This window comes from Mustelus asterias, chromosome 14 (assembly GCF_964213995.1).
Source record: "Mustelus asterias chromosome 14, sMusAst1.hap1.1, whole genome shotgun sequence".
NCBI classification, from domain to species: domain Eukaryota; kingdom Metazoa; phylum Chordata; class Chondrichthyes; order Carcharhiniformes; family Triakidae; genus Mustelus; species Mustelus asterias.
Genome location: NC_135814.1, coordinates 53,071,182 through 53,098,853, shown reverse-complemented (window position 1 = coordinate 53,098,853; position 27,672 = coordinate 53,071,182). Strand labels below are relative to the sequence as shown.

The 27,672-nt window shown below is 40.5% G+C and overlaps 1 protein-coding gene across 3 annotated transcripts in view; it reads right to left on the bottom strand.

Annotated features, from left to right (window-relative positions):
* Nucleotides 1-27,672, bottom strand: part of cfap210 (cilia and flagella associated protein 210) — a 36,373-nt gene that overhangs the window by 7,697 nt on the left and 1,004 nt on the right. For 2 of the 3 annotated variants that reach the window (XM_078229204.1, XM_078229205.1), the window contains 6 exons: nt 23,475-23,552; nt 17,466-17,689; nt 13,434-13,607; nt 8,618-8,823; nt 4,195-4,351; nt 1,178-1,317 (listed from right to left, as the gene is read on the bottom strand). In XM_078229204.1, coding sequence (XP_078085330.1) covers nt 1,178-1,317; nt 4,195-4,351; nt 8,618-8,823; nt 13,434-13,607; nt 17,466-17,689; nt 23,475-23,552 — 979 coding nt within the window. The remainder of the gene's footprint in view (nt 1-1,177; nt 1,318-4,194; nt 4,352-8,617; nt 8,824-13,433; nt 13,608-17,465; nt 17,690-23,474; nt 23,553-27,672) is intronic. The other variant, XM_078229206.1, reaches the window with a different exon arrangement.

Genomic DNA, 27,672 nt, shown 5'->3' with positions numbered 1-27,672 from the left:
TTCAAAAACTTCTGCAATGATTGAAAGTATGGACTATGAAAAACAAAGATGTTTCCTTGTGTCTGATTTGATTGGCTCGATTAGATCATGGCACTTCCGTGAGACTTGTAATAGATTATTTCAGCTAACTCTGTAGCTAATGTGTTGTTTGACAATTTTATTTTGTCTCCAATGGCACACCACTCAATTCTACAAAGAAAATACTGAGATTTGATGCTGAAAACATATTAACACTTTTCATTATTGTTTAGAGCCTTTTTCCTCATAAGGAAGGAGAAAAACTATCTCACTCATGGAATCTTGCACAGATTTCAGGCCAATATATAAAAAACAGAAAATAGAATGGATTCAATTAACTTCCTGTGAATTTCTACTCTCAACATACTTTCTAAGTCCATTTCACTGCTTACAATGTTCCCAATCCCCAAACTGTGCAGCAATTCCTAAGATCCAGCCCAGATATTGGAGAGTGCAGAAAAGATTCACGAGATGCTTCTGGGGATGAGGAGCATCTGTTATGTAGACGATTGGAGAAGTTGGGGCAGTTTCTCTTGGGGAGAAAGACGGATAAGAGGAAATTTCATGGAATATTCAAAATCAAGAGGGATCTGGGCGTAGTAGATAGATGGAAACTGCTCCCACTCATGAAATGATTGAGAATGAGAAGGCACAGATTTAAATAAATTGGCAAAAGGAGGAAAAATAGCCTCAGGAAAAACACTTATCACGCAACAAATGGTTAGGTCTGGAATGCACTGCCAGAGAGTACTCAGGTGGAGGCAGATTCAATCGAGGCATTCTTAGGGGAATTATCTGTAAAGGAGAAAGAAGGTTGGAGAATGAGCAATTCACCTAGTGCCATCAGACAGCTGGTGCAGACATGATGGGCTGAAGGGGTTCATTCTGCAGTGTAACAATTCTGTGATTCAGGCAATTTGGCCCAACTAGATTACAGTGCCTGCGCAATTATATTTCCAAATCAGGATGGTGAGTGACATGGAGGAAAACTACCAGGTGGTGGTGTTCCCAGATATCTGCTGCCCTTGTCCTTCTAGATGGTAGTAATTGTGGGTTAGGGAGGTGTTGTTTAGTAATATACACAGAAAGCTTTAAAGGACCCATGCACTTCAGCAAATTACCCAAGCAGTACAAAGAAATAGAAGGAAAATTTGCTTACTTGTCTATTTCTGCTTGTTTTTGTTTCCTAAGCTTTAACATTTTTTGTTTTGCTGAAACAAATAACCTGATATCTTCATCTTGCAATTCTTCTTTTTGCTTTTCCAGTGCTTTAATGATGTTCATATTTGCAACATATGCCTGAAATCACACATTTACAGTAATATATTAACGTCAACATTACTCCAGAGTTTCAATCATCTATTTAATTGTTCAGAGAAAATCAAAAGTGCAAGTCAGCATAAATCAAAGGACACCGACACAGCATAGGTTGCTGCTCAGATAGTATCTAGGGTATTGTGCCCAATTTTGCTATACCCACATGGTGACATAGTGGCCTTGGAGAAGGTCCAGAGAAGAGCTACAAGAAAGATCCTAGTTTAAAAAAAACCTCAGCTATCCAGACAGGGTCAAAGACCTTGGTGTATTAGAGCAGTGTAGACTTGCAGGTGACCTGATAGGACTCTATAGTCCAATATAAGGGTTGGATAGAGTTCTTATTGATTGATAGGTCCAATCTATTGATTGGAGAGGACCAGAAGATATTAGTTTAAATGTTATGTGTAGGAGTAGACTGGGTGTTTGGCAGTTATTCTTTTCCCAGGGAATTGAGAATATTTGGAATATATTAACAGCTACTGTAGTGGGTACTGACTGCCTGCAAGCCTACAAGAGGAAGCTGGACAGGCTTCTGTCTGGGGCAGGAATCATATCATGAAGAAGGGAAGAGACTTTATAGTCTCTTTATAGTCCAAATGATCTGAACTGTTTTGACAGAGAGAGAGAGAGAAAGGCTAATAAGTGGCAACTAACATTCACGTCACACAAGTCCAGACAACAACAATCTCCAGCAAGAGAGAATCCATCCATCGTCCCTTGGCATTCTATGGCATTACCATTGTTGAATACCACAATATCAACATCCTGGGGAGGGGTTACCATTGAACAGAACCTGAACTGAATGAACCATATAAATGCTGTGGCTACAAGGGCGGGCCAAAGGTTAAGAATCCTGCAGCAAGTAACTTACCTCCTTACACTCCAACTGCCTGGATGAGTACAACTCCAACAATAATCAAGAAGCTCATCACAATCCAGGACAAAGCAGCCGACTTGATTGCCAGCCCTTCCACAAATATTCACTCCCTCCATCACCAACGAACAGCGGCGGCAGGATGTACCATCTAAAAGATGCATTGCAGCAACTCACCAAGACTCCTCAGGTAGCAACTTCCAAACCCATGACAGCTACCATCTACAAGTATGTGGGCACACAAGTCCAGACAGCTTAAGAGAACACTGGGTCAAAATCCTGGAATGCCTTCCCTAACAATACTGAGGATGTACCTACACCACAGGGACTGCAGCAGTTCAAGAAGGCTGCCCATCACCACCTTCTCAAGAACAATTCAGGATGGACAATAAATGCTAGCTACAATGCCCATATTCCATAGAGAAATAAATTTTTTAAATGCCTGAATCTACTACTTTTGGTAAATCTAAAGAGGAAAGTACAAGTTAAAATTGTGTCTTTCTGAACAGCCTTCATATGTCTTTCTGTAGAAAGACTAACAGGGCAAAGGACCTAATATACGCTGCCTGGTCAGTAAGTGAGAGAATAGGTTGAGAAGGCAGGTTAGAAGAAGGTAATCATGAACCTTGATTTGGTGACAGTCTTCCCATTGACTCCTCGCTAAAGCCACTCAATAATTTGGGCTTCCAAGAGGGTTGAAGATTCCTAACAATGTTATTTCGCTTTTGTTTTCTATGCAACTGCTGAGAAGTAGAATGATGACATACAGTTATTCCCAAGTACAAAGGCCAATGTGGCTACCTGAACATCTATATGCACCATGCAGCTACATTAGATAGTAGGGGCCATTTGGTTTGAATGAATGCAAGGATGTTAATGACAGAACAGTTACATTTGAAGCGTGGTGATTCAAAGTGCACCTTGTTGCATAATAAACATATTTTCTTCGATCTTAGCTGACTTGACACAGGTCAATAAAGTTCTTCTTGCATTGTCTCCAAGATGCTGTGCATGCCATTGTAATTGGTATACACCATTTTCCATTCTATCAAGTTACTTGTCTGAGGACATTCACTACCAGAAAGACCCTTTTCCTCTATCTCACATCTTTCCAGAAAATTTGTAAGAATCCGTAAGGGAACAAAAAAACTCTTTTCCCTCCTTCCAAAAATGATTTTTTGTCAAAAAGCAGTAATCAAAACCCATTTTGCTTGCAATCTGTTGATAGGTCCTTTAAATAACATTGGTGCAGGATTCATACTACAGCTGAATGTTTGATCATTGTTGAGTGACATACAAATCTGTTGAATGAATCTGCACGGTGCAAATTCAATATGGCTATCTGACAACATAATCTTGCCAGTTCCAGCTCATAAGGACAGCCGTGCAAGTACTTTTCTCATGATTGTGCATGTGCCAGGTGTAGCCAGCAGATAGTACACACCCTCAGGAGGACGTTTGGCTTCACTAGCACTGCCTTCAGTTGATTCAGATTTTGAATCTAAATACTTTCCCCTTTCACCTGCTGAAGGACTTTAAGCAACAAGCATGAATACAGAGGTTTTCCATGACTGGTGCTCACCTAATCATGATAATGAAGCTGACCCCAAAATATAGCAAGGCCAATACACCACTAGCTGACCAGTGTAATTTTTGCATCACCTCATTTCCCTTGGACTTATGCTTGAGCAGAAAATCTAGGTCTATATTTGGTGAAAGTATTTGACTGAATGTGATATGCAGGAATTTTCTTTTTTAGTTGAACCACTGTTTTTAAGTACAATTAAAATATCTGCGACAACCAGGATATTTGTAATCTTAACCCACATAAGAATCAGTTTCATCAAACAAAACTTGAGGCAATGATGTAAAGCTAAAAATGCATATCATAAATCAAGGATAAAGTTTACCACAATAACAAACCATCCAGATTCCTGTAACCAATGTTGTTCAACTCTTTTGGTCGAAAAGTATACGATACATACCCTATGATTCAACATGTTGTTATGTTTCTCTTGCTGCTTTAATTGTTCAATTTTATTGAGTTCCCATTGATAAAGGTCGGCTAATTTCTTGATTTCTTCTCCTTCCTTTACATCTTGTTGTTTCTCCTGTTCTCTTAAACGTTCATTTTTCTTTATCCTAGCATCAAAGAAATTATGTTAACACCATCATTTTAAAATAAAATTAGAAGCGTGCACAACTTTCACAGACATCCCGTCACAAAAATTGTGAATGGTTGGTATCGAATATGTTAATATATTTCAATGGAAACATTAAGATACTTTAATGACCCAGGTTCTCAAATGTCAAAGAGGGCAGGTGGGGAGTATAACTGCTGAGTTTGTGGTGTCAGGAGAAGATACATCTTCTAATTTTAATACCACTCTCGGACGCCTGCACCATCACTCCCATGATGTCCCATGGCATTTTATGTGCTCCCCCAACCCACTCTTGTAAACCCATCACTGGAGGAACAGGGAGTAAAATCCAGTCCCTTGTCTCACCATTCTTAAGTAGTAGGGTGAAATGCATAGTTTTCCAGACTAAAGGAACAGTTCCTGATTCAAGAGAACTTTGAAGATTATAGTTGGGGTATCAAATGAAAATCATCTGATGCTGGGGACTTGTCATTACTTAGTGCCACTAATTTCTTCAGGACAGATATTCTGCTTACATTAGTTTTGGTGGGTCCCTGTCCCAAATTGAATATTAGTTTCCTTAGCATGTCTGGCATGATACCCTCCACTGTAAATACTAACAGAAAATAATTATCCATATAGAATGGTTACAAGCAGAGGTGGTGGTGGTTTGGCCCACCGTGTCCATGCCAGATCTCTATAAGAGCAACTCTCCTGCCCTTTTCACATAGCTGTGCAAACCCTTTCACTTTTCTCTTCAGGTATTTATCACTTTTGAATTCACAGTCGAGTCTGTCTTCCAGTGCCTTCCAGATCCTGACCTCTAGCTATGCAAAAAGGATTTTTGCTGATGTCACTTATGGTTCTTTTGCCAATCAGTTTAAAATCAATATCCTCTGATTTTCAACCCTCAGCCAATGGGGACAGACTATGTCCAGATCTGTCACAATTTTAAATACCTCCATCAAATCTCCTCTCCATCTTCTCTTCTCTAAGGAGAGCAACATGAACTTCTCCAATCTACCCACATAGTAACTGATGTCGCTGATGCCTGGACCATTCTCATAAATCTTTTCTGCACACTCTCTAAAGCTTTCATAACCTTCCTACACTGCGGTGCTCAGAATCAGAATCAGATGGAACCAGTGTTTTAGAAAGGTTAATCATGACCTCTTTGCTTTGTAATCTCTACCTCTGTTTATAAAGCCCAAGATCCCAGGATGTATCTTTAACCATTTTCTCCTCCTGTCCTTATATCTTGAATGATTTGTGCACATTTACCCTCCAGTCTCTCTATTCTTGGAAATATACCTTTTATTTAATATTGCACCTCCTCATTCTTCCTAGCAACATATACCATTTCTTACTCCTCTGCAGTAAGTTTCATCCGTCATATGTCTGCCAATTTCATCTGCTCTCCATGACCTTGTCTTCATCAACAGGGACGAAGGAGAAAGGGTTGAGAGTTTCAAGTTTTTAGGTGTCCAGAGCACCAACAACCTGTCCTGATCCCCCCATGCCGACACTATAGTTAAAAAAGCCCACCAACGCCTCTACTTTCTCAGAAGACTAAGGAAATTTGGCATGTCAGCTATGACTCTCAACAGCTTTTAAAGATGCACCATAGAAAGCATTCTTTCTGGTTGTATCACAGCTTGGTATGGCTCCTGCTCTGCCCAAGACCGCAAGGAACTACAAAAGGCCGTGAACGTAGCCCAATCCATCACACAAACCAGCCTCTCATCCATTGACTCTGTCATCACTTCCCACTGCCTCGGCAAAGCAGCCAGCATAATTAAGGACCCCACGCACCCCAGACATTCTCTCTTCCACCTTCTTCCTTCGGGAAAAAGATACAAAAGTCTGAGGTCAAGTACCAACCAACTCAAGAACAGCTTCTTCCCTGCTGCTGTCAGACTTTTGAATGGACTTACCTTGCATTAAGTTGATCCTTCTCTACACCCTAGCTATGACTGCAACACTACATTCTGCACCCTCTCGTTTCCTTCTCTATGTACAGTATGTTTTGTCTGTATAGCAAGAAACAATACTTTTCACTATGTTAATACATGTGACAATAATAAATCAAATCAAATCAAAATCCACTTACACCCAGTTCATAACCATTCACCACTACCTCCTGGCTCCTGTCATTCCACTTAGTTGGTATCTATGCTGTCCCTTTTATTCCATGAAATTCAATTTTACTGACTAGCCTATTATATGACACATTATTGAACATCTTTTGGAAGTCCACATCATATCCACCACATTACCTTCATCAAATCTCTCTGTTACAGCTCAAATAATTCAGTTAAGTTGGTCAAATGCTATTTGATTTGAACAAATCAGTGCTGGCTTTCCTTAATTAATTATCACTTGTCCAAGTGACTATCAACTTTGTTCCAGACTATCATAACTGAAAGTTTTCCTGCCACCAAGTCTATACTGACAGACCTGTAGTTGCTAGATTTCTTACACCCTTCTTTGAATAAGGGCATTATATTTGCAATTCTCCAGTTTTCCAACCAAGATTCTAAAGACTGGAAGATTACATCCAGTGCCTCTGATTTCAACCTTTACTTATCTCAGTATTATCAGATGAATTCCATTCGATCCTTATGACTTATCAACTTTAAGTTCAAACAGCCTTTCTAATACTCTTTAGCCATTTTTAGCTCATCCAGTATCTCAACTACTTTCTTTTTCACTATGACTTTGGTAAAGACAAATGCAAAGTATTCATTTAGTACATTAGACATGTTCTCTGTATTTCTGGGTCTCTAATCAGTCCCTTGCCTCCTGTTTCTATCATTTTACTATTTACAAAGCCTATTGAAAATTTTTGGATTCCTTTTTATGTTAACTCCCAATCTGTTCTCATATTCTCTCTTTGCCTCTTATTTTCCCTTTTTGCATCCCACCTGAATTTTCTATATTCTGCATAATTCTCATTTGAATGATCAAATTGGCATTCATCATACATAGCCTTTTTCAGCTTCATCTTATCCTCCACTTCTTTTGTCTTCCAAGAAGCCCTGTCTTTGGTTGCTCTACCTTCCCCCTCCTGAGAAGATACCTCGAGTATACCCGAACCGTCTCCTGCTTAAAGGCAGTAAACTATCCCTTTACAATTGTGGGAGTCAATCTTTCACTTACCTGGAACAAATTTGTTCTCGTCCCAGTGAAACTGGCCCTTTTCCAATTAAGTATTTTTACTCTAGATTGCACATTGTCCTTTTCCATAACTAAACTAAACCTTCTGATACAATGATCAATGTTTCCTAAATGTTCTCCCACTTATACTTGATTCACTTGACTGACCTCAGTCCCCAGATGTAGATCCAGCACTGCCTTCTTCCTCTTTGAGCAAGAAATATACTGATCAAGAAAATTCTGAACACATCAGAAACTCTTCCCCCTCTCTGCTTATTACATTATTACTGTCCCAGTGTACATTAGGGTAATTGAGGTCCTTCAAGAGCAGCACAGTGGTGAGCACTGCTGCCTCACAGTGTCAGGGACGCTGGTTCAATTCCAACCTTGGGTGACTGTGAAGATTGCACATTCTCCCCATGTCTGCTTAGGTGTTCCGGTTTCCTCCCACTGTTCAAAGATGTGCAAGCTACGTGGATTGGCCATGCAAAATTGCCGCTTAGTGTCCCAAGATGTGTAGCTTAGGGGGATTAATAGGGTAAATGCGCGGGGTTACGGGCTAGGGTGGGAGACCTGTGTAAAATGCTCCATTGGAGCAGACTCGATGGGCCAAATGGCCTCCTTCTGCATTATAGGGATTCTATTATCATTACTCTTTTGTTGCACTACAATGTAATTTCTCTGCAAATTTGCACCTCAATATCTTTCTCACCTTTCAGTGGCCTATTGAATGCACCCAGTTGTGTAATGGGACCTCTAAGATTTCTTAAATCTAATCAAATAGATTCTGTCATTGACATCCTCTCTTTCAAGCACTGTAATATTCTCCTTTTTCAATGTTGACATCCCTTCTCCTTTCTTTTCTCCCTTATTTCCTGAACACGTTTGCCATTCCCTTAATTTCATTGATAGTATCACCATTATCAGTTTTCAAGGGGTGTACATTGTTTTTCATCTATCTTTTTTCCTCATATAATTACCTTTGTATTGATTTTGATATTCCTTGCAAGTTTATTTTCATATTCCCTGTCTACATCCAACTTTACCTGAGGTTTCATATTGTATTAGGAAAGAGATTTATTTCAATAATGTAACAGAAATGTATACTCACTGTTGTTGATGAAAATCAGCAAGAGCCTTTCTTTTTTCCTTTTGTTTTACTATTTTTTTATACTCTTCATCCTCACCCGTGTTTATTCGGCGTTGCATTTCCTCCATTTGGCTTTTTTCTTGTCTTTCGAGAAGATTTGTTTTTTTTCGCTTTAGTTCAATCTGTGCTTCTTGTTCTTTCAGGGCTTCAGTGAGCATTAGTGCAGCCTACAAAAGAATATGTGTATACAATAAATAGAGTAATTGATGCTTATATATTGCAAGCATATCTGCTGAATTTCAACACTGAATTACAGCTTTCAAATACCGCTTCATCACTTCTAATTCTAAATTACAAACAGATTACCCATGTTATTAGTACATGGCAATTTGGATGCCCAGCAGTTTTATATTAGTGTTATATTACACAATACAGAGAGGCACGGTGGCACAGTGGTTAGCACTGCTGCCTCACAGTGCCAGGCACCCACATTCGATTCCCGACTTGGGTCACTGTCTGTGCGGTGTCTGCGTGTTCTCCCCATGCCTGCGGTAGATTTCCTTCGGGTGCTCCAGTTTCCTCTCACAGTCCAAAAGACGTGCTGGTTAGGTGCATTGGCCATGCTAAATTCTCCCTCAGTGTACCTGAACAGACGCCGGAGTGTGGTGACTAGGAGATTTTCAAGTGACTTCATTGCAGTGTTAATATAAGCTTACCTGTGACACTAATAAATAAACTTTAAAAAATGTAATATATTATTCTGCTACTGAGATGGAGTTATGATAAAAATAATCAGTCCCTTTTAGACCATTAAATTCAATTCCTGTAAATATGCACAAGCTTGCACCCAAATGGAATTAAGCTTGAAGACAAGAAGATACTTGTAAATTTTCAGTTCATGGTTTAGTTGTATACTTCCCTCACAAATATCACATTTCATAATAACAAGATTAAATGTATCCGTTGAATCTTGTAAAGCTAATGTTTTTACTTGGAGACTTCAACCTTCCCAAAAAGCTTGGGCTCAGAGTGGATATTTGTATTCAGAGTTTGGCACATACAGGATGTGGATTGTGCAAATTGGTCCAGTAGATTCCAAGAACAAATCAATTTTTTCCAGCAGTTTTTGTTCAGTTTCTTTTCCTAAATTACTTTTAAAGCTAATATTAGAAACATAGGGACAGGGAAAGGCCATTATTCCCTTGTGCCTGTTCTACCATTTGATAAACTCATGGTTGACCTGTGACCTACCAATTCCATGCCCCATGTCCCTTAATTACGTGTGGTTAATTAAAATCTATCAACCTCAGATTTAAAATTAACAACTGATCCTGCATCTATTACCATTTGTGGGAGAGAGTTCCAAACTTCTGCTACTCCTGGCATGTAGAAGTGTTTCATAATTTGTAATTTTTAGATTATGCCCCCCAAGTCCCAGACTCCAACCAACAGAGGTTCTCTATATGTTCCATCTTTTCTCCTTAATATTTTGAAAATTTCAATCAAATCAATGTTAATGTTCTAAATACAGTAAGAAGTTTAACAACACCAGGTTAAAGTCCAACAGGTTTATTTGGTAGCAAAAGCCACACAAGCTTTCGGAGCTCCAAGCCCCTTCTTCAGGTGAGAGCTCACCTGAAGAAGGGGCTTGGAGCTCCGAAAGCTTGTGTGGCTTTTGCTACCAAATAAACCTGTTGGACTTTAACCTGGTGTTGTTAAACTTCTTACTGTGTTTACCCCAGTCCAACGCCGGCATCTCCACATCAATGTTCTAAATATCATGGAATACAACTCTAGTTTATGTAATATCCATTTGTATTCTAGACTTCTCGATATGATAGCCACAAGCTTTTTGGATTATTTCCTGTACCTGTTCATGACAAAATTTATAGTGGAAATTTTAAAAAAGGACAAAATGAATGGTTTTAAAATGAAGACTAAAATATGCCTGTATGGTCAATCCAATTATTCCCAATTCAGTAAACACGAGTTACCTGAAAACCATACTTGTTCTTAAATCGCAATATGCAACGCCACGGGAAATCAATTAGTACAGACAAATAGCAAAGCATTAAATGCAAGTTGAAAGAATAGTTAAGGAAAGAGTGGATTCAATCACAGAAGAAAAAATAATCTTCCTACATGAGTACACAGAAACAGGAGTAGGTCATTCAGCTCCTCAAGCTCATCCACCAATCAACCATATCATGGACATTTAGAAAATAATGGTAAAAGTGGAGTCAACATGGATTTATGAAAGGGAAATCATGCCTCTCAAACTTGTTGGAGTTTTTGATATTACTTGCAGCATTGATGAAGGAGAGCCAGTGGATGCACTTTGTGTATTTGGATTTTCAGAAGATTTTTGGTAAGGTCCCACACAGGAGGTGAGTAAATAAAATTAGAGCACATGGGATTGGGGGAAATAAACGAGTTGAGAATTGGTTAACAGACAGAAGACAGAGTCGGAATAAATGGGTCACTTTCAGGATGGAAGACTATTATTAATGGGGTACTGCAAGGATCATTGCTTGGTCCACAGCTGTTCACAATCTATAGATGGGATTTTCTCCCCCCACCCCCATGGTGTGTTTTACCTTGATAGTCCACCATTGGCATGTTGGTCTTCATTAAAAGGGGATTTGAGTACAGGAGGAAAGATGTCTTGCTGCAATTATATAGACAGTTGGTGAGACTGCACCTGGGGTATTTTGGTCTCCTTATCTCAGTGCCATCTAAGGGGCTTTTTATTAAGAAGGTGAAATCCCATGCAAGTAGGGGGAAGTGGAGATGCGGATATGAAATTAGTCCAGAGACAGAAAACAAAGGGTCATGATGGATGGATGTTTTTCAGACAGAAATGTGGTTTGCCTTGAAGGCCAGTTTTGGCTCAATTACAAGTCTTCAGTTTTAATTGATCGTAGGGAGACACATTATGAAGTTTGCAGATGATTTGAAACTTAGGGAGGACTAATATGAAAAGAAAGCATATTATAAACGGTAATATAAAAGCAAAATACTGCAGATGCTGGAAATTTGAAATAAAAACAGGAAATACTGGAAATCTTAGCAGATCTGGCAACTTCTGTGGAGAGAGAAAGAGAGTTAACAAAACTAAGAAGGAAATTCCAGGGCAGGAGTGACTCATGTTTTCTTTGTGGGGCCCAAAAGGGCACCCCATTTTTCCTCCTGGCTTATAAGCAACCCTTAAAAAACATTACCATTTAACTGTTAGCCATCAAAACAGGCCCTAACAGATCCAATCTGGCAGGCAAAGCACCACTGTTTCTCCATGATCAGGGACCAAAAACTCTCCAGTCTTCACGCTCGTCCTGGGCTTAGAATTTCTTTTGCAAGATCGCGCCTAAGGACACCACGGGGGTCCAACCTACAATTACAGCAAGACACTGCTGCCTTCTGGTAGGTGTCCCAGCCAGATGCTGAAAATGGAATGTTAACATCCTATTCTGTTTCGGCAGTAGAATCTCAGGGGGCAGTAAGTTGCTACCCTCGGTTTAAATTCCTCCAATTAATTAACTGGGAATTATACCTTTATATGTCACAAGAAGGAAACATCATGGCCTATAACTTCCAGCAGAGTAGCATATTGAGTTAAAATTCCACTCTGCTAGTAGTTACATACCTTGAAATCCAGCCACTCTTTTCTCGCCTGACCTTTCGACTCAAGCTAGGCAAGATCTGTATATTGCAGTGCGTACTTGGGGTCCAAATTGAGGGCAGCTCAAATGCAGGTAAGGAAGCTGCACTGCCTGTTTTACCAGCTAGGTTTAAAGGTTGGGGGAACAGAGTCAGGAGTTGTGTCGGGGTGTGAAGTCGGGGTCTGGGAAAGAGGTTTGCATTAGGCCCAGGGTTGATGTCGGGTAAGTGGGGCAGGGGCTGTTGAGTCCAGCCTGGAGATCGGGAAGAGCGGGATTTTGGGTTGGGTAGGGTCAGACCTGAGGGAGGATATTGGGGTGTTTTGGAGCCATGTGGGGGGCTGCGGATGTAATTGTATGGGTGGCCAGGTAGGGGGAAGGGTGGTGTCTTGGGGTGATAGTGGGGCATGGGAAAGACCCTCCAGGGATGAGGGGGGGGGGGGGGGGGAAAGAGAGGTCAGAGTGTTCTGAGAAGGGTCATGGATGCTCAGTGCTATAGTTACCCAGGAGCTGGAAATGGTTTTAAGAACTGTTTCTGGGTAACTATTGCTGTATCAAAGTTGGAAGCATTTAAAGTTTGTGATTTAATTGCATTTTCAGATAGTTCCCAGTGCAGGGTAATTTCCCATCAGAAGTCTGAACCTTCTTGGGCAATTGTAATCCAATCCTTACCTCGGAATTTCTGGGGGTGCTTCCCTAGCATAGTTTTGGGATACTGCCTCAGATACCTTGTCCTGGAGCTCAGAAGTTACAGCCCCATATGTCCCAGCTTTATGACATCTAAAAACATGCAAAGAATCAAACTGTGTTTGTGCTCATCCTTGGCAGCTTAGGCTTCCTTTTGCATTACATGGAAGATTCTAGAGATCGAAATTGAGGAAGGCTGCACAAGATATGTAACCTTACTGTTTCCTTAAATAAATGAAAATGATACATATGACAGTTAAGTGAAATCAAATCAGTTGCAGACGGCAAGCAGTTATTACATTATTATTGTTTGATATTGTTGTGACAGACATCTAGAAGAGGATCATATTGCAATTGTGAAGCAAAATTTAAAGAATATAATACAAATCCATTATATCTATATTATCTCTAAATGAATAGTAATGCTATCACTAAAGCCTTTTTAAATTCAGAAGTATTAAATAAAATTTAAACAAAAAAAAATCATACAGTACATTAAATCCTTTCACTCTATCAGTCTGATAGAAAAGCAAGGTTTTAGCTCGTTCCAGGCTCTCTTTTCTTTTCTGTGCCATATACTTTGCTTCCTCTATATCAATTTGTTTCTTCTCCTCTTCTTCCTTTGCTTTACGTAGTTTTCTTGCATCAAGCCTTTTTTGCCTTTGACCCTAGGATACAGATTGTGTGATTTGTTAAGATAAAGGCAAAATACCGCGGATGCTGGAATCGGAAACTAAAACAGAAAATGCTGGAAAATTTCAGCAGGTCTAACAGCATCTGTGGATAGAGAACAGAGCTAATGTTTCAAGTCTGGATGACCCTTCAGCCTGACTCGAAACATTGGCTCTATTCTCTCTCCGCAGATGCTGTCAGACCTGCTGAGATTTTCCGACATTTTTTGTTTTGTGTGATTTATGTTTACTTAGTATTTGATGCCGATTGAAACATTGTTAATGTAACATATTAACTGTTGAAATACAGAACACTCCATCTACTTTCTATGTAATGTGATCCTAAGCAGCAATGTCTTGTTCTAGAATGACAATCTAGTAATTTTGCATAAGATGTAAAATGACTTTTATAGCAATTCCAAGAATCCAATATTGGACATGAGTATTCTACAATTAGCTAATACAAAATTTCAAGCAACCTTTTAATGAAGATCGAGTTCCGAGTCATTGATCGATAATATTATGAATTCAAAACATTTGGTAAACTTATTTGTCTGGGGAGAAAGAACAGCCAGTATATATGTATTGTTTTTATCACAATGATGCTGATTACTTGAAGAAAAAAATGATGTAAAAACGCTTATTTTGTTGTCTTACGCATTGGGATACAAAAGATTACAAACTGTGGCACATTCAGTTACCTACTTATCTGAAACCTGTAACAGTGAAATAAATAATCTGATAATTTTATAGTATTTACAATTTTTCTGGAAAATATGATCAGAACACTGAAGATCAACACCATCAATGTGATCAACATTCAAGACATTTACCTGTTATCAAGTATGTACAAGGATAGCCACATATAGATTATTAAATAAACCATTGGCATTATATAGAATTATACAACAGAGTAGTGTAGGGTTCTTCAATTAAAATACCTTTGTTAGCGAACTTGGGGAAATAAATACTTATGTCTTGAGGAGTGTGCATATTACAGAGGAGATGGTGTTGGAAGTCTTAAAGCGCATCTAGGTACATAAATCCCTGGGGCCTGATGAAGTGTATCCCAGGGCGTTGTGGGAGGCTAGGGAGGAAATTGCGGGTTCCCTAGCAGAGGTATTTGAATCATCGTCAGCCACAGGTGAGGGTCTTGAAGATTGGAGGGTAACAAATGTTGTGCCTCTGTTTAAGAAAGGTTGCAGGGAAAAGCCTGGGAACTGCAGCCCAACGACTGTAGTGGACAAGTTGTTAGAAGGTATTCTGAGAGACAGGATCTGCAGGCATTTAGAGAGGCAATGACTGATTCGGGACAGTCAGCATGGTTTTGAGAGTGGAAAATCATCTCTCACGAATTTGATTGAGTTTTTATGAAGAGGTAAGCAAAAGGTAGATGAGGGCGGTGCAGTTGATGTTGTCTGCATAGACTTTAGCAAGGTCTTTGACAAGGTATCACATAGTAGGTTGTTGCTTAAGGTTGAATCTCACAGAATTCAGGGTGAAGTAGCCAATTGGATACAAAATTGGCTTGATAACAGAAGACCGAGGATAGTTGTAGAGGGTTGTTTTTCAAACTGGAGGACTGTGACCAACAGTGTGCCTCAGGGATCAGTGCTGGGTCCACTATTATTTGTTATTTGAATTATTGATTTGGATGAGAATTTAGGAGGCATTGTTAGTAAGTTTGCAGAAGACATCAAGATTGGTAGCATATTGGACAGTGAAGAAAGTTATCTAGGATTGCAATGGGATCTTGAGCAATTGGGCCAGTGGGCTGATGAATGGCAGATGGAGTTCAATTTAGATAAATGCGAGGTGATGCTTTTTGGTAGATTGAATCAGGGCAGGACTTAATTAATGGTAGGGTGTTGAAGAGAGTTATAGAATGGAGAGATCTAGGGGTACAGGTGGAGTCACATGTGGACAGGGTGGCGAAGAAGGCATTCAGCATGCTTGGATTCATTGGTCAGAACACTGGGATGTCTTGTTGAAGTTGAACAAGACATTGGTAAGGCCACACTTGGAATATTGTGTACAGTTCTGGTCACCCTATTATAGAAAGATTATTATTAAGCTAGAAAGAGTACAGAAAAGATTTACTGGGATGTAACCGGGACTTGATGGTTTGAGTTACAAGGAGAGGCTGGATAGGCTGGGACTTTTTTCCCCTGGAGCATAGGAGACTTAGGGGTGATCTTATAGAGGTCCATTAAATAATGAGGGGCATAGATCAGCAACATCTTTTCCCAAAGGTAGGGGCGTTTAAAACTAGAGGGCATAGGTTTAAGGTGAGAGGAGAGAAATACAAAAGGGTCCAGAGGGGCAATTTTCACATAGAGGGTGCTGAGTGTCTGGGACAAGCTGACAGAGGTAGTAGTAGAGGCGGGTACAATTTTGTCTTTTAAAAAGCATTTAGACCATTTTGTGGGTAAGATGGGTATAGAGGGATATGAGCCAAACATGGGCAATTGGGACTAGCTTAGTGGTTTCAAAAAAAAGGCGGCATGGACAAGTTGGGCCAAAGGGCCTGTTTCCATATGCTGTAAACCTCTACAACCCTATGACTCTCTTGATATTCTTTTGGAACAATGAAGCATTGGGCGTATACCCTATTATCAGGGGCAGGCCAAGCAACTACAAGCAACCAAGATTATTGAAATGAATTGAAGCATTCAGCTTCTAGCTGTAATGAATAACTTAAATTGAACCTCCACTGATAAGGGGACTGAAAACAGACCGGAGAAAAAGATGACTCCCTTCTGGTTCCCAAGACTGCAGGTGTTAGGGATGACCCTTGAACCTATTTGAGTAGGTAAAGTTACTAGGTAACTGGGGAAGAACGTCTGGGTTCGGTTGACCAATGAATCCCTAATTCTGCTGGAAGGTAGAATGCTGTTGGCCAAAGTAAATGAAGAGTATTAATGTAATTGGACCATCCAGCTTGGATGAAGGTTGGGCGGGAGTATCAAATCTTCAGAAATGTATATCTATTGTTCCCATGTGATGTGAGGTCAGAGAGAAGTTGGAATCCTCTGACTATCTCTCTCCTAATGCGTTGGTCAAAGAAAGAACATCTTTAACTACATACTGTCTTTTGCAAGTCTTTGTGTTTGCTGAGATCGGCTGAATACAAGACCCCCCCCCACCAATGGGACAACCCGAGAAAATCCCCTTACAGACTCCATTAATAACTGGTTTCTACGCAGAACCACTGCAGTTAAGAACATTGTTTTACCAAACTAATTTCTCATCAAACTAATGCCACTAGTCTGTATTAAAATAGTAATTTCCTCAAATATTGAATCAGATGCTGAAATTCTCTGATAATCTGTTCACAGTCAAGGTATCATATAGTGGGTTCAACTTCAACTTTCCCATCTGTCGGAAATCAGATGGAGGGCACTTAAAATGGAATGAGTTGCACTTGTTTCCAACCCAATCTGAGCAATTACATAAATTCCTGGAAATCACGTCCACATCTCGGTGATGTCACATGGACTGCTTTACATTAAATTAGAAGGTGATACTCAAGATTGTTACTGGGGAATTAGGTATAGTGCAGAATGAAGTTATAAATGTCACATCCTCCCCTCTCTATTTCTGATTGGTCATATTCACTTTACATCTGTTTGTCAGGCATAACGGACTGAATAAATAACCTGACTATAGTCTGGAACGCAGTAGAAATTAAGTTCTAAAATACAGTATGTACAGTAACATTCTAGGAATATAGGCACTTGTTTTTTTTTCTACTTTAACTAATGGATAAGTACAAACAAACAATAAAGTGGTATAATGTTGTATATAACATGATAATAATAGGAAAAAAATTGAGAATATTTGAAATGTGCTTACTGCGATGGTGTTTGTCCAGTGCTTAGTCACTTCTTTAGATTTTAAGTGTAAGATTTCTCTTTCTTCTTTTTGGGCACGTATAAAGTCTGCCTCTCTATTTACACCATTCAGATCATCCTGGATTCGTTGCCATTCTGTTTTTGGAAGTACTGTAACTTGTCGAAGGTCCACCAAATTTGGAAAATGTAATTCACCAGGGTCACTGGGTTTCTCATAAATCTGTGCTAAAATTCCCAAAATATTAATTATGTCATAAAAGTTTCATAAAACCTAAGTACAGGCTTATTGCAAAAGCATTGTTACTAATGTGATTTACCAGCTACAAATGGTGGATGGTAAAACCAATCTCCAGTTCATTCTATAAGAACTGATAGTCAATATCTTATATTTAAGATCAGGAACAGAATATGTACAGTTTAAGACCAGGCTTGTCCAATATGCAGCCCAAAGTTCGAATGCAGTCCTCAAAGTCCCTCAATGCGGCCCCTGCAACCAGTTTTCAAAATGCCAATCAAACAGATAAGTTTGAATGGAAGAATTTGCATGGAACTGCTCCTACAATCACAGGTCGTTTCTTGCCCATGTTTGCAGCTGATAAGCCCACTAATGACCTGGGGAGCTGAGACTGGGTCATGGGGCCCAGGGAACACAAGTGCCGGGGAGTGTGGCCCAGGCATCTGCAGCAGGGCTCAGGCTTCCAGAGCGGGGCCCAGGCATGAAGGAACAGAGCATAAGGCAGCAGGAGCAGGACAACTTGCATCTGAGAGGGTGTAAGAGAGAGAGGGAGAGAGACAATGTGAGGGGAGAGGAAAAAAAGTGTTTATGAAGAGGTAGACAGTGTGTGGGACATTAAGAGACTGTTGGGGATGGGGTGATGAAAAATGTTGAGTGTGCTGAGAGCACTGGATGAGTGTTTCCATAAGTCTGGTTCACTCCCAGTATCGGGGTTCTCACTCATCCTCAACAACTCACACCATGATGCACTCGCATTGACTCTCACAGTGGGCAAGGGTGACTGAGTGAGCACCCTGAACCGAGGAGATGAGCCAGTAACAGACATCCTCACCTGATTACACATCTTTATATATTACTCTGTTTTTCTTTTCTCAGCAAGTTGTTTCTTTTCATAGCTTTTTTTTGGCTTGCATGTTTTTAAAACAAATATTTTTATTGGCAGACTTTAACTATGTACATTTCCAAATGTGGTCTTGCATGGAACTCTTCCTTGCAGGCTTGCTGCCTTACCATTTGCTTGACCAATTCAGCAATCTTGTTCTGCCACGTAATCACAGTTTTTTTCTCTGTCAGAACTGCTGATTCTGCTGTCAACTTCAATGTTTTTATCTCTTCAGTTAATTTCTCATTGTCAAGCTTCCTTTCTTCAAGCTCTTATTCTCCTGATTCCATCCTTCACTAGACATATTCTTATTTTCTGGTTGCTTTGCATGGAGTTCAGCTTGTTCCCCATTGTCTCATTAATTCTCCTCCTTCTTGCTTCATTTTGTCAATTTTTGCAACTTTGTTTTCCAAATTTGCTGCCACTCATTTCATGTTGTTGTTTTCTCTCGAGTTTTAATTCTTTTGGCTGATTCCTCTTTAGGTTCAATAGTTCCTGTCTTTCTAAAGTCTTTAATTCCTGCGTTTATTCCGAGGTGAATCCACCATGTTCTGACTGGACGTATACATTTCACAATCATAGAATCCCTAAGATGCAGAAAGAGGCCATTGGGTCCATTGAGCCTGCACCGACAACTATCCCACCCAGGCCCTATCCCCATAACCCCATGTATTAACCCTGATAATCTCCCTGACCCCAAGGAGAAATTTAACATGGTCAACCTAACCCACACATCTTTGGAATCTTTGTTTCTACTTGTCTTAACTAAATCCTTTTGGCTTCACTGTTGGTTGGGTCTGTCTCCAATGAAGTGTTGTTTCTATTCTGCAATTCTCTTGTTGCTCTCCATTTAGTCTTTAAGTGTCTTTTTTGCCCTCCTTCTGGAATCTTTCGCTGCCCTCTTTTTGGGGCCTTTCATTGTTGCTCTATTTTTGGAGTCTTTCGTTGCCCTCTTTCTAGGGTCATTCATTGCTTCCTCTGTGGTTTTCACTGCCTCCTGCAAGGTCTTGCGTTGCCCCTTCCTCGAGGTCTTCATTGCTCATGGACCTTTTTGAGACTTGACCTCTTTCTGGGGTCTTCTCCAAATTTCCAGTCCATAGCCATTTGTTTCTTCCTGTGGTTACGCATTAGGTGCATTGCTACTTTAAATGCATTACCACTTTAAAAGCGTTACCTCTTTAAGACTGTCAACTTTTTAAAATTGTCAGCAGTTGCCGATTCTTTCTATGTGCTTCTCTCACTCTTTTGAAGTTTTGGCTGCTTCTTTTTTGAACCTTTTTAAAACTTTTAAAACTTCTTTTTACTGTAGAAAGCCCTTCCAGCAATCCATGCAGCTTTTTTTCCCCCTTTGGCTGCATGGAGAGTCAGTTATCCCTCCTCTCCCCGTTGTGCTGGTTTCCCTTGTCAATTTCAATGGGAGATCCAACATGTTACATTCAGGGCCTTTTTAAAAAAGTTCTGAACTGTTTTGTAAACAGGTTGGGGAATTCTCTATTCTGCAAAATGCCAGAACTTTGCTGTCTGCAGTCCCTCAGTGCAGGAACCAATACCCAGACCCCCCCCCCCCCCCCCCCCCCGCCACCACCACCACCACCACCATGCCACGGGACAGCATGGTGGCAGAGGGGCAGCACTGCTGCCTCACAGCGCCAGTTCGGTTCCCGGCTTGGTCACTGTGTGGAGTTTGCACGTTCTCCCCGTGTCTGCATGGGTTTCCTCCAGGTGCTCCGGTTTCCTCCCACAGTCCGTAAGACGTGCTGGTTAGGGTGCATTAACCCAAACAGGCACCGGAGTGTGGCGACTAGGGGAATGTCACAGTAACTTCATTGCAGTGTTAATGTAAGCCTTACTTGTGACACTAATAAATAAACTTTTACTTTAAAGCTCCAGAGCCCAACAATCTCAGCTTCTATACTTACTCACACATCTGGGACAGGTGCTGCAGCTCCTTGGGGCATGTTTTTCACTCTTGAAACACAGCTCTCTGTGCTCTCTTTCTTTTGCTCTTCCAAACAAAGTCTCTGCAGCAACTGCTTCTTTTTAAGTTCCACTTTTTTTTCCAATATCAAAGTCACAGCCCCTGCATCTAAGGGTTATCTGCTTGATTTTTTTCTTTTAATAGAGGCATACAAGATGATCAGAGGATTAGATAGGGTGGATAGTGAGAGCCTTTTTCCTCGGATGGTGATGGCTAACACGAGGGGACATAGCTTTAAATTGAGGGGTGATAGATATAGGACAGATGTTAGAGGTAGGTTCTTTACTCAGAATAGTAAGGGCGTGGAATGCCCTGCCTGCAGCAGTTGTGGACTCGTCAACATTAAGAGCATTCAAATGGTTATTGGATAAACATATGGATGATATTGGAATAGTGTAGATTAGAGGGGCTTTAGGTTGGTTTCACTGGTCGGCGCATAATCGAGGGCCAAAGGGCCTGTAGTGCGCTGTAATGTTCTCTGTTTCTAAACTTTTGACTGCATCAATTCAGATCTGCTCTGCATCCAACCATCACGGTCTGGAAATTATTCAGGTCTATTCACCCAAAGACAGGTATTCGCTGAGCACTTTTTTCTTCAGACTTTGATTTGTTATGGTTCAGGTCAGAAACTCTAAAGTGTTTTATGGAGCCCATCTGGATCATAAGTTTTGCATCTTGAATTTGGCTGGGATAAGCATGATATGTTTCACTTCAGTATGATTCAAATAACCCCACTAGGGAGCTTTTATCAAACAAAGTTTATTTAGGAATACAGTTAACATGTATGGAAAGAAAATTAGCAATAATTTTTATCAATTACAAACAAAAATAAAACAACCACGATAATGTATAACCCTTAACAAATATATCTAAGATGTTCCAATCAAACCAATCCCATAAACAAAGCTCTTTAAACAAGTTCAAACCAACAAAGTGTAATGCTCATGTAATACTGGAATTGAGTCTTTTGGTTAGAGAATTGAAAACTTTCAGTCTTGTAAGTTCTAGTAGTCCTCTTAACACTCCCAGAACAGTTTGAAGTCAGAACAACTTCCCAGAACCTTAGGACCTTGACTCTGGTCAAGCTACCAATAGCAGATTTTCTACTCCAGAAAGGCAGGACCTTGTTTTCAGATAACCATCAGAATTTCCACATAAAACGGGGAGAGAGAAACACTTCTTTTCATATTGCTGTTCCTTCTAAAAACTCAAACCTGCAACTCAGAACTGAAAATGAAAGAAGTCCTGTCACCTGACCTGTCAACCAGTTTTTCTCCTAACAATGCACAGCCATAAAAGATCCCACAGAAAAAATAAACAACACCATATAAGCCACTTAAGGAGCAATAAAAGGACTTCTGATAGACAGCTCAGCAACAATGACATCAGCTGAGGCTGTGAGCTGGGAGAACATGATTTTTAAAAAAGACATTTCTTAAAAATATAGCTCATGTGTTGGGCCACAGTCATAATCCATCCCATCCTCGTCGCCAACATAATGACGCACACTCACAGATTTTGTTAGGAACACTAAGAATATTTATTAATAAGGAAAAACTATACAGAGGCTTGCAGCCCCCACCTGGCCACTGGCTGCCCTAGAGCAGCCCACTGGCTGCCCCTACATGTCTGTCTTCTGCCCACAATAGGATTCCACTTCCTGGGTGATTATCCACTCTGTCACAATTGGTCTCTCAAACCAGGTGATTCTCTTCTGTCTTGTTGACCTCAAAGGAACGATCACCACAATGACCACACAGGGGCTTTTGTAGAGGGGCAGTGCTGGGAAGCCACTCTGGGGAGATCCATAAGGGAGGGGGGGGGGGGCGGTGATTGTTCCCTGTTCCCATGTGCATGGGGGGGGAGGGGGGTTGCTGTGCATGAGGGGAGTTTCTCCACGACAATGGGGGGATCTTTATTTCAATTTTTATTTCTAGAGATCAGATTTTAAAATGGTATCCTGATGTCAACGTTGCTGGCAAGGTGGGCTCTTTCAGAGTCTGCCCGCCAGTGTTATGGTGTGGGAAGCACCACCAGTTTTTTTTTTCTCTTAAGTGCTTGAAAATATCATAGAATCCCTACAGTGCAGAGGAGGCCATTCAGTCCATCGAGTCTGCATCAACAACAATCCCACTCAGGTCCTATCCCCAGAACTCCTCGTATTTAACTTGCCAATCCCCCTGACACCACGGATCAATTTAGCATGGCCAATCAACCTAACCCGCACATCTTTGGACTGTGGGAGGAAACCAGATCACCCGGAGGAGACCCACGCAGACACGGGAGGACTTGCAAACTCCACACAGACAGTGACCCTTGGCCAGAATTGAACCCGAGTCCTTGACGCTGTGAGGCGGCAGTGCTAACCACTGTGCCACCGTGCAGTGAAAAACCGGCTGTGCAGTCTGTGTGCTGTACACCACTTTTCCCATCTAAACCAGCACCGAGAAAAAAATTCCAACTCTATACTTCTAACTCCTCCTAGTCTGTATCAAAGCAAATTACTGCAGATGCTGGAATCTGAAACCAGAAGAGAAACTGCTGGAAAATCTCCAGTTTTGACAAAGGGTCATCTGGACTCAAAACGTCAGCTCTTTTCTCTCCTTACAGATGCTGCCAGACCTGCTGAGATTTTCCAGCATTTTCTCTTTTGGTTCCTCCTGGTCTGTACTTGATCTGGAATGTACCGATTTTTGAATATTCAGACATTATTCAAAATCAGTGAACATTATACTAGGTAGTTTCAAGTAACAATTCAATATGTTACTCATTAATTGACATTCAATGTCTGTTTTTCTAATCTTATGATTACCCAAAATCAGTTTTACTGGTGCATCCTATTGAACAATTTGAAGTTACTCTAATTTCGCAGATGTGTATTGCCATATACTTTGCAGTATTAAATGCAACTTACCATTCACTCTCCCAAGATCGCTCTCCTCTTGACACCATGGCACACATGCATTGATGTTCTGAACTGAAGATATCCTACCTATAATGCAAAAATAATAGGTATAAATAGTAGGACAACACTATTCAAAATTGCATAATTATAATAACTACCATTAATTAACATCTTTAGGCTCCTGTCAGTGTTCCAAATACTAATTTAATTCTGCGAGCTATCATTTTAGTCATGAATTTTATCAAACATTCTTTTTAGTGAAAAGACCACAATATGCTATTTATTTTTATCTGTTTGTTGTTTTGTATTTGATACCTTTACACAGCCTTGAATTGTCCAACATTGTCCAACTTGCATCCATCCATCTCAGGAGATGATGGACTGCACTAAGGATGCATGTCACCTCTGTGTTGAACACTGTTGTGGCTGTGGAGGCTAATTTATGAGTGGCAGTCTGTACTGCAGCTGGCACAGATGAAAAGTGTTGGCCCAAGATCTTTTTCACCATTTGGTCATTTATTTTGTTCTCTATCTTTCAATCCCCTTCCTGACTACTTTTTTTACAGATACCCAGGTTAACAACGTGCATTGATTCGGATTTCAGCCAACTAGAAGTCTTGCTTGCATACATCCTTGCATCGCAGACGTGGGTGACCTGTTCTCGTGCCGTTTGCAAATTCACCATAGAACGTGTCTTTGGGTATGTGGTTTTCATCTATTTGACTCCCATGACCCAGCCAACGGCATCACCATTGAATCAAGACGACAAACATGCTGGGGATCCCTGCACAATGGTGTACTTTCATATTCTGTGTTTTGTCTTGCCAGGATATACCGAACATTTCTCTGAGGAAGTGGAGGCAGAAGCTGTTCAACCACTTTTCTTGGCTTGTATAAGTTGTTCATGTCTCACTACTGTAAAGGAGGGTGGTGATAACACAAGCCTGGTACACACAGAGCTTTGTATTTTTGGTTAATTTGTTATTGACCGATATCCAGCTTCTCAGCTTTGATACGGCAGCTATGGCTTTGACAATCCTGTTACTGATTTCATCATCAAGAGACAGTTTGCTGGCAATTGTTGATCCAAGATACGTAAAGCTGTCAAGAAAATCCAGAATGAGACTGTCAATGTTGATGGAAAGTGGAATGTCTACATCCTGGTCCATCACTTTGGTCTTCCGGATGCTGATTGTTCGTCCAAGCCCCTTGTAGATCTGGGAGAACTGATCTATAAGCCATTGCAAGTGAATTTCAGTATGGGGTGTCAGTGAGGTGTCATCAATAACTCACGAAATAGGTTATTACGTACTTTGGTCTTTGTGCACAATCTTGCCAAGTTGAACAGCTTACCACCAGCTCTGGTATTCAGGTAGATGCTCACACTTGAGTCACTGAAAACATGCAAAAGCAGCAAAGAAAAAAGGGATTTGACACCAGGAAGCAGCCCTGCTTTACTCTGCTGCTGATCTTGAAAGTCTTCATTGTAATTAATGAAACTGTATTTTTCCATGAAAATAAATTATACCCAGGAGTCCATTCGAGCAGCCTATTTTCTGCAGCAGTGTTGTCCAAAGCAAAAGACAAAACTAGTACTGTTTGGTACCAGCTCTACTGCAGGAGTTGCTGGAAATCTTCCTGACAGATTATCATATATGGGGCTCCACTCCAACATAGATCAATTTCAAATAAAATACCAAGCCAAAGTTTGGTCATCAGCTGGAAAGCCATGTAATATGAGCTGAAGTAGCATTTGAATTTAGCTCACCTGCAAAAATATAAAAATCTGATAAGGTTTAAAGATTTTAACCTTTAAATCTAAGTTAAAAGCTTCTTCCTCCATCTTCAGAAGTAAGCTATCCACAGTGATTCTGGCGCAGTCCACTGCCAGACAAGAAAACTGCATCTGAATGTTAGCCTCACAATTGTCCACGCTCTGAGAAGAGGTCATAAGACCATAAGACATAGGAGCAGAATTAAGCCATTCAGCCCATCGAATCTGCTCCGCCATTCAATCATGGCTGATATTTTTCTCATCCCCGTTCTCCTGCCTTTCCCCAATTACCCTTGATCCCCTTATTAATCAAGAATCTATCTATCTTTGTCTTAAAGACACTCAATGACCTGGCCTCTGCAGCCTTCTGTGGCAAAGAGTTCCACAGATTCACCACTCTGTGGCTGAAGAAATTCCTCCTCATCTCTGTTTGAAAGGATCTCCCCTTTAGCCTGAGATTGTGCCCTCCGGTTCTAGTTTTTCCTACTAGTGGAAACACCCTCTCCACATCTACACTATCCAGGCCTCGCAGTATCCTGCAAGTTTCAATAAGGTCCCCCCTCATCCTTCTAAATTCCAATGAGTACAGACCCAGAGTCCTCAACCATTCCTCATACGACAAGCTCTTCATTCCAGGGATTATTCTTGTGAACCTCCTCTGGACCCTTTCCAAGGCCAGCAAGTCCTTCCTTAGATATGGGGCCCAAAACTGCTCACAATACTCCAACTGGGGTCTGACCAGAGCCTTATACAGCCTCAGAAGTACATCCCTGCTCTTGTATTCTAGTCCTCTCGACATAAATGCTAACATTGCATTTGCCTTCCTAACTACTGACTGAACCTGCACGTTAACCTTAAGAGAATCTTGAACAATGGCTCCCCTAATGAATACAATGTGCTGCTGCCCATTGGAGGATAGGCTCCGCTGGGTCACCACTGCCACAGCTTTATTTAATGATGCAAATGACACTAAACTTTGGTATCAGTGGTTACAGTTAACAACAATACAAAAGGTGATATCAAATATGAATTACCTAACTAACTACAAAAATAAAGATAAATTTGATTATTAATATCACCATCCCATAGCAGTATAGCACAATTACATTAACCTTCCAACTGTCTTTGATATAAAGTTTATAAGACTGATATATTTTGGGACTGTTTTTTAATTTAGGGTAAAATGGAGTAGAGAAAGGGATCACGTGACCTGCTCCAACTTCTGCTTGACAACAAGCCTAGTTGGCTTGGTTGGAAAATTGTGTTTGACAAGATTATTAGAATCCTTTGAGGATATATCAAGCAGGGTTTATAAAGTGCATTTGGATTTCCAAAAAGCGTTTGATAAGGTGCCACATTAAAGATTTTAGTAGGTAAGAGCTCATGATGTTGGGGGTGATATATTAACATGTTTAAACAGAAAACAGAAAGTTGGATAAATGGTTAATTTTCACGTTGGCAAACTGTAACTAGTGGAGTGCCACAGGAATCAGTGCTAGGGTCTCAACAATATACAATCTATATTAATGACTAGGATAAAAAGACTATATTGTAGTCAGATTTGCTAATGATACAATGACAAGTAGGAAGCCAAACTTACAAGAAAATGTTCACACAGTTTTTGCTTGTTGTAAGGAGGACCACAAAGGAATATGGATAAATTAAGTGACTGGGCTTTGGCCAGTGGGGTATAATGTGAGAAATTGTGAAGTTATCCACTTTGGCCCGAACAATAGAAAAGCAGAATATTATTTAAATGGAGAGTGCAAAATGTTACAGTGTAGAGTGATTTGACTGCCCTTGTTCATGATTCACAAAAAGTCAACGTGAAGCAGATGCAGGAGAGATGCCTTTATAGAGAGGGTATGTCCCATTTTAATTATCTTACTAACATCAGGTCCTCATGTGGGAGAGGCCACAACACACAGGGAAAATAGTAAAAGTGATTTCTGTTGGAACTGTAAGTTAAAACAAGCACACTGACCTGCAGAAACTTCCATGACAGCACCTCACAAACCTAACCACGTAGAAGGGCAAGTGCAGAAGGTACATGGAAAAACCACCACCTTCAAGTTCCCCACCTATTCACCATCTGACATATATTCATTAGTGTTAGACCAAGGTTTGGTCTAACACTGATGAATATGGTCCTGGAACTCCCTACCTAACAGCACTGAGAGAGTACCTTCACTACACGACTTCAGCTGTTCAGGAAGGCTTCTCAAGAGCAGTAATAAATGTTGACTTTGCCAGTAATGGCCACATCCCATGAATGTATGAATAATGTCATAAGAATGATACTTGGCTGCTTTTTGCATCCCCTCAGCAGCCACCGACAAACTTTGTTTCTAGCAGCAAGCTGGTCCCTCAAATGGAGTTTTGCTCAGAAATCACAACAGGCAAATCCTTCGTGGTAAGTCAGTTTTGTTTATT